Consider the following 7,307-nt stretch of genomic DNA (forward strand, 5'->3'; position numbering starts at 1 on the left):
TTTGAAATTTACAGGAACACCCAAGCACGTCCCATGGTAAGCCATTTTAACCTGTGGTAAGCACGTGCTAGCACATAACTGCAACTTGGTAAAGAGCCCCTTAGTTATTTTTTGGGATTTATTACCCACCATTTTGCAGATATTCACTCAAGGCGATGAACAGTTTGAGGTAAAGCTTAGTTTTGTTAGCAGCGTAACATTATGCTTATGTTTGGTCATTTTACTAAATACAATCAAGGCAAATTTGGTTTGCCAATCGTACACATCAGAGAAAATGAGATAAATATAAACTCATAAAGGCTTCAGTAAATTAAAGAAAAATGTTAAGCCAATTTGTAAACTGCAGCAAGCCACTCTGAGAGCACAGAGCCTCAGACAGGAAGATTCCAGAATCCTTGACCTGGAATAGAAAATGCCATTCCCCAGGTAGGGGCTGTGAGGTGCTCATCAGCTGAGTTACACTTTAAGAATGTAGGCAGTGTACCAGCAGATAAATGACTTCTTAATTTTCACAAATATTCAGATGCAGCCCAGAATGATTTAATAATTTAAAATCATTAAAGCTTTTCAATTTCACTCTTTGTAAAATGGGCAAGCAGTGAAGAAGTCTTATTGTGGTGGTTATTCAGTGGCCCTGTCCAGATAGTGCTGCTGAATATGCCGAAACTGCCTCAGCACTGTTCGGATAGTGATGCAAGGGCAGAGTAGCAAAAAATGGCAATATTGAAATTGTCTTCTGGATAGATAGGACAAGTCCAGATAGTGGTTTGAATATGGCCATTTTTCAGAGAGCAGCCTCACTTCCTGCTCAGCACAAGTATTCGGTGCCACCCATCTACTCAGTGATAGCAGCACAGAATATCTGTGAATAGATTAGACACCAGAGCCAGCATTTAAATCAAATGCCAAATACATTTTAAATATTGTCCCATATGTTTTCATCTCAATGTTTCTGTAAGGATTTTGTTCACTATTGCAGTGTGATGTCTTTTGTGCACGTAAGGTTAGATGGTCAATACTGCATTCTGCTAGGATATTTTAAGTACCTAGTGAGAGTGCCTTCAGTGCATCATTTGGTAAAGTAATGTAAAACCTCTTTCTTTAGACCACAGTAATAGAATATGTCAAGCCGTCTGACCTCAAGAAGGACATGAATGAAACATTTAAAGAGAAGTTTCCTCATATCAAGTTGACACTTAGCAAGATCAGAAGGTAATGGGGCGTTCACTAGGAAGCTTTACTACAGAGGGTTGTGGGAGGTATGTGATTTTGGGCAGCAGTGACTTTACAAAGTAATTCGAGTCAGATAGCTTCCCTGATAGGATACCGGTTGGGGTTTTGGGCTGTCACAGATTTGATTCCCTGTCAAGGAAGATCATTTTGGAAGGAATAATCTGGTGGTTGGAACATTTGGACTGATGGGAGAAGTTATGGGCAAGTCACTTTTTCCATATGTACTTCTGGCATTTATCTTGATTTTGTTTTGCCGGTTAATAAATTCATTTTACATTAGGAAAAAATATAATATGCTGAGCTTTTTTGATTGTGGATTTTAGATCATTTTAATGCTTTACATTCTGACATGTCTTAGCTACTTACACAAAAAACGTTTGGTTAGAAAGTTCTCCTGAAGTCTTTAGGGTATCTGAACAAGCAGACTTGAAGCACTCATTCTCTCTGTGGCTTCCAATAGCTTGAAGAGGGAGATTCGGAACCTGGCAGCAGATTGCAGTCTGGAACCCGTCACCGTGGCCATGGCTTACGTTTACTTTGAGAAGCTCGTGTTGCAAGGCAAACTCAACAAACAGAACCGAAAGCTGTGTGCCGGTGCCTGTGTGCTGCTGGCAGCTAAGATCAGCAGTGACCTCAGGAAACATGATGTTAAACATCTTATTGACGTAAGTGTCTGAGGATGTGGTGCCAGAGGAATAGGACCTTTCTTGGAAGCCGGTGTGATGGTCTGTCCTCCTTGTGTTTACATGTCCTATCTTATTGCTAATGTTTCTTCTCCCCCCCATCTCCCTATTTCCTTTCTTTTAAAACACAGAAGCTAGAAGAAAGGTTCCGATTCAACCGGCGAGATCTGATTGGGTTTGAACTTAAAGTGCTTGTAGCTTTGGAACTGGCCCTTTATCTTCCTGAAAACCAAGTTTTACCTCATTACAGGCGCCTCGCACAGCAGACCTAGCCACAGCAAGATTTCAGTAGCTCCTCAGTGACTCCAGAAATCACAGCCAAACAAGATATGCAGAACTGGTCATGAACTCTTCGTATCGGGAAGAATTTAATACAAAGAAACTTCCATTTCAAAGTGGATCCAGTGAGATAACGTAACAGGCAGGGTTCATGAAGGGGCTGCAAAGATGCTTCTGTATGGGTCCCTGGCTTGCTTATGTTTGGATTGTAAGATGCTCAGAGACTGGCTGTACACACTGAAATGGTGAATTAAGATTGACAATTCAGGGATGGGAAACCTCAGAAGCCTTAGAAAAGCACCATAAAGCTCTCCAAGGATATTTAATCCTGTGTTTGAAAATAAACTGTACCGCTCCATAATGGTTCCCTTAGGACAGTCCTGTAATGGAGCTGTCCTATTGCACAAATCACCATGTAGTTCAAGTGAGTGTCTTCTGCAGTCTGCCAATCAGATTGCCCGATTCCCATGGTGTTTTGCAGTAGCTGACTTAAATGCAGGCACAGAAGTTGTCAAATTAGCATTTATTTTTCTTCCTTTTTATTGTGGGTAGTAAAGCACAAGGAATCGATTTATGCAGTTGCTACTGTACTGGGTTATCCCTTGAGTTTTTGGAGGTGGGAAGACGAGTACTGGCATTAAGCTGCATTGCCTTTAAATGTTTTTAGCACTGAGTTTTCTTCCTCTTCTACTGAGAAAAGAAATTTCTTCCAGTGACTTCCATTCCAGAATATCTGATGAAAGTACAAAATATTTTCTTAGTTTTACATGCATCAAGATGCAGGTTTTTTTTGTTTTGGTTTTTAAACATGTGCCTAAAACTGGCTGGTCTGGTTTCCAGTATATTTAAGTTAAGTTATTGTCTGGAAGTAAATTCTGGAGTTAAATAGCAATTTCTCTTTCAGCTTTTCTATCTGTTTTGCATCAAATCAAACTTCCTGATACATGCATTAACTATCCACGAAGTCTGCCTTTTTCTAAGCACTATCATTTCTTTTTTTTTCGGGGGGGGGGGGGGGGGGGGGTGAAACAAGAGTGCCCAAATAAAAGGTTTTTATGCAAGAATATTTAACTCTGATTTGAAATAGATCCTGACTCCTTGGCTGCTGGAGCAGCTGCAGCAAATAGTGACTGAGTTCATTTGTTTTTCTCTCTCTCTTCTGATTTTGCACTAATTTCAGTGTTTGTCATGGTTTTCTGTGCTCTGACAGAGATTCTTTTGAAATGTGGTGCGATTATAGACAAATGTATGTGTACATATTTTCTCGTTTTCTGTGCTTTTCAGTGAGTGCAGTTGCCATTACCAGAAGGAGCCTGTGAAATGTTCTTTCTTTGCCTGTGATATTGGAATTGTCCTCTCTGTTCTTCCGAGCTGTCACCACTGAGACAGTTCACATGAAACAGTGTTTCATGCATGCTAGAGCAGCTCTCTATGTTAGAGGTTTCATAATCCAGCACATTGCTCGTGCTGTACTTTTTTTAAGTTTATGTGACTATTGCAATACATACACCCTTATTCTCCTCTCCCACCCGCCCATACATAGGTTTTGAATGTTTGCTGCAGTTCAGACATTTGAGACTAGACTGGCTTTATAAGTAACAATATGTGATGGAAAGCAAAATCAAGCACATACTCAGCTTCCAGGAGTGGAATCCACGTGTGATCCATTATACTGTGCTATACTTGGTGCTGCCATATGTGTGTTAATTTCCAAGCCACAGTGCCAAGGGTTTTTTCTTGCAGTATTTTGCTAGAATATCACACTTCAATGCTTGTTTCACTGGTGCATTGAAACTTCATTTCTTGCAGTTGAAATAACTTTGCCAGAATTCACCTTACAGTGTATCCAAGAGTTCTTTGAAACTGTTTGCCCTTTCCATCCAGCAATGAGGAGCACGTGACTTCACCCCAGAGGTTTCTGCAAAACTTGCACTCAGAATGTTAGTGTATTTCTGGTGTTTTCCTCCTGATCAGTATCTGAATGAAGAGTTTTGCCAAGTGTTTCTTACCTAGTGACCACCACCTCTTTCCCTCCCTTTGTCCTTCGATGTTTACTTAATGAGACACTTGTACCCAGCTCTGTGGGCAGGACAGACCACATAGCAGAAGTGTTCTTTTCTATAAATCTCAGCACCATAGGCATGAAAGAGACATGTATAGAATCTATTGCTCGATTCCTTATTCTAACACCTAGCACCATACCAAGAACTCGCCATATTTGCACACTGTGTCTCTCACCCACTGGCCCCCATCCTTATTTCACCATCGCCAATGAGAGGAGACCAGGGGCTGGTAGGAGTCTTTGCATCTCTCCATATTGCGCTCTGTGCGACTTGCTCACTGCCCCACCTTTCACCACCAACAGAAGACTGGGCCCTGCACAGAGCACAAATATGGAGAGACAGAAAGATTGCTGCAGCCTACAGTCTCTTGTTGTTGATGGCAGTGAAACAAGGGGGGGGGGGGGAGCAGTGGGCAAATCGCACAGGGTGCAACTATAGCTTGCTACAGTCCTAATACCTTTGGCAGGCGCTTCCAGGGAAGGAAGTTTCCAGATTGCCTTCAGTTTCTAGTATTTCCAATACTAAACATAAATTAATTACAGCTCATCAAAGAGCCTGACATACATCAGACTTAAAAAAAACTGCAGCATTTTCAGGAGGGCCACAGAACAACCTTTTTGTTAAATATACAGTTATAAATTGTTCGGCTTTTTTCCCCTCACTTTCACTGTAGATGTGAACTTGGGCCAAGCCTTCAATTTAATATAAAGCTAGCAATAATTGTAGGAGATGGTTGTGATGGTTGAAGTAAAAATCTTTCATATACTAGTGTTTAATGTCAGAGTTCTTCCCTTGTTTTCTTTTATAACTGTCTTATTCTTTGCAATTAAACTTTGACACTTTAGGGCCAGGGTGCCAAACTGCAGTGGCTGACCTTTGTTCACAGTAATGGGAGTCAGCAGAGAGATCCAAGTTGAACAGATGCATAGTCGCAAGGGAATTTTTCATTCAAAAACCATGAACATGGCAGAGGTCTTTTACTAACAGGTAACGTGCTAATGCCATTAATATGTGTTAGTGGCCATAGGATCCATTTTAATGCAATGAGCTCTTCTGCAAATAGCACCTTAACAATGCTAGCACACAGCTATTGTGAGTAAATGGCCCCCTGTGATCTGCGCTTAGATGTGATAGTCTAAGACATGTAATAATACAAATGACTTTGCACATTTTGATTACGTTCTAAAACAGGCCTGGAAGTCTGGTGAAGACGTACTGGCTATATTTGTTTCATACTATTGTTAAAATTCATTTTGTGGTTAAATGTTTGTCGTTGAAACCAAAAACAAAACAGGCCATGGAGATCTGGTGAGGACATGTAGTGGCTATTTTTGTTTCATACTATTGTTAAAATTCATTTTGTGGTTAAATGTTTGTTGCTGAAACAAAAGAAAATCCTGCATTTTCATCCAGTGATTTTCAATTGTATTTATTCAGCTCAACTTCATTGCCATAGGCACATTATTGCATTGAAATCATCCTTTTGTGGTACAGACTTTTTTTCTTTGGACAGACTCTGTCCAGAGCCTGATTTCCATTCCTGGCTTCCTCTACCTCATGTCCACGCAAGCTGTGACATTCAGTATCATGCACTTCTTGGTCTGGTTTAGCTGACAGAGGATCAGCTGTCGCCCAAATACTTGGGCCCAGTTCTGTTTTAAAATAGTATTCCAGAGAATCATCAGGTGCTGATATTTCCAGTTCTGAGGGTCTGATCCACAGTCACATAGTTTGGGCATGTTAAGATGTGGATATTTTTATTTGCCCTTTGTCTGATGCACCGTGGAGTTTGTAGCCTTCTATCTGCCACTGTTAACTAGTGACAGAAGATGCACAAACTGCCACGGTGATAGTCCGTATCTAGTCCTTTGAGAAATAATTTATTTCAGATCTTACTGCTGTCTTAACTGTGTTTCCCTTTGTTGTGGAGTCCTGGTTTCCTTTGAATTATGTAATCCAGTTTAGCCTCGGCACATGAAAAAGGCCTGTATCTTTGTATTGTGAAAAATCAGTTGTGTGAAGTATCTTTGTTTATAACTCAGATTGATGGTGTTCTTCCTATGATTCATGAATTTGTAAAATTCTGAAGCAGCTGTGAATAAAATTGTTTTTGATAAATGTTTTATAAGTAAAGGTTGAATCTTGACTCTGCTTTAGAAACGTATTGTGGTGAACTTTGGGGTTTAAGAGTCAGAAACATTAAGAAACAGGTGATCGTATAGGGGAATTCTATAGCTGAGTTGCAAAATTAGATGCCTAGATGTAGCGCAATGAGTGCAAACTCTATAATGGCATCTGGGCACCAGATTCCACTATGGAATGCTAGTGTAAATTGGCATCTATATGCCTACAGTGAGGCACTCCACTAATGCCATGTCAATGGCAGGCATAAATGCAGCACCTTAATGTGTAACTGAACAGTATTCTGTAAGTTCTGTGTGTAAGTGGGAACCCCGCCCCTGAGTTGCATTGATGTGTTAAGAAAATTGTGTGCCTAATGAGAGCACACACAGCATTTAAACTCCATGGAAGTGAAAGTATTCTACAGTTTTAGTGCACAAATTGTGCTTATATTTAGACACCAATGTTACAGAATGAGGGGGATGGAAAACAATTCTGTAACGGGGCAGACCAAGAGTAATATTCTATAAAGGAATATAGGCATCTACTTTCCCCTGTATAGAATTTTAGCAACATTTAGGCACTCGCGTTTACACAGCTGTACAGCTAGTGTAAGTGTGACCACCTAAGAGGAGCATAGACTGTACTTAACATCTAAACAGCTAAGAACTCGACAGGTTGGGCTTATATAGATGATAAATAAAATAACAGGGCTGACCCTCAGGGGAATCCTGTTCATAAACACATCAATTCTGAGTGATTTCCAATTTGAACTCAAAACTTTCTTTGGGAAAGAAATGGTTTAAACCAATCAAGAACTTTTCTCTAATTCCCAAAGCTTTCGGTGAGAATACCATGGTGAACGGTGCCAAATGCTGCAGAAATATCAAGTGTCACTTTAAAATATTCTGTGCCTCTGTCAAATTTG

General features: G+C 40.3%; 1 protein-coding gene across 2 annotated transcripts in view; it reads left to right on the forward strand.

Moving 5' to 3' along the window:
• The window catches only part of LOC115475857 (CDK5 and ABL1 enzyme substrate 2-like), a 42,391-nt gene extending 36,000 nt beyond the window's left edge, over window positions 1-6,391 (forward strand). Inside the window, exons 7-9 of one of the 2 annotated variants that reach the window (XM_030211902.1) lie at window positions 1,106-1,212; window positions 1,694-1,898; window positions 5,104-6,391. In XM_030211902.1, the coding sequence (XP_030067762.1) occupies window positions 1,106-1,212; window positions 1,694-1,898; window positions 5,104-5,175 (384 nt within the window). In that variant the 3' untranslated portion in view covers window positions 5,176-6,391. Of the gene's footprint in view, window positions 1-1,105; window positions 1,213-1,693; window positions 1,899-2,047; window positions 3,195-5,103 lie in introns of those variants that run through there. The other variant, XM_030211901.1, reaches the window with a different exon arrangement.
• The last annotated feature ends 916 nt before the right edge of the window (window positions 6,392-7,307 follow it).

This window comes from Microcaecilia unicolor, chromosome 8, assembly GCF_901765095.1.
Source record: "Microcaecilia unicolor chromosome 8, aMicUni1.1, whole genome shotgun sequence".
Taxonomy (NCBI): domain Eukaryota; kingdom Metazoa; phylum Chordata; class Amphibia; order Gymnophiona; family Siphonopidae; genus Microcaecilia; species Microcaecilia unicolor.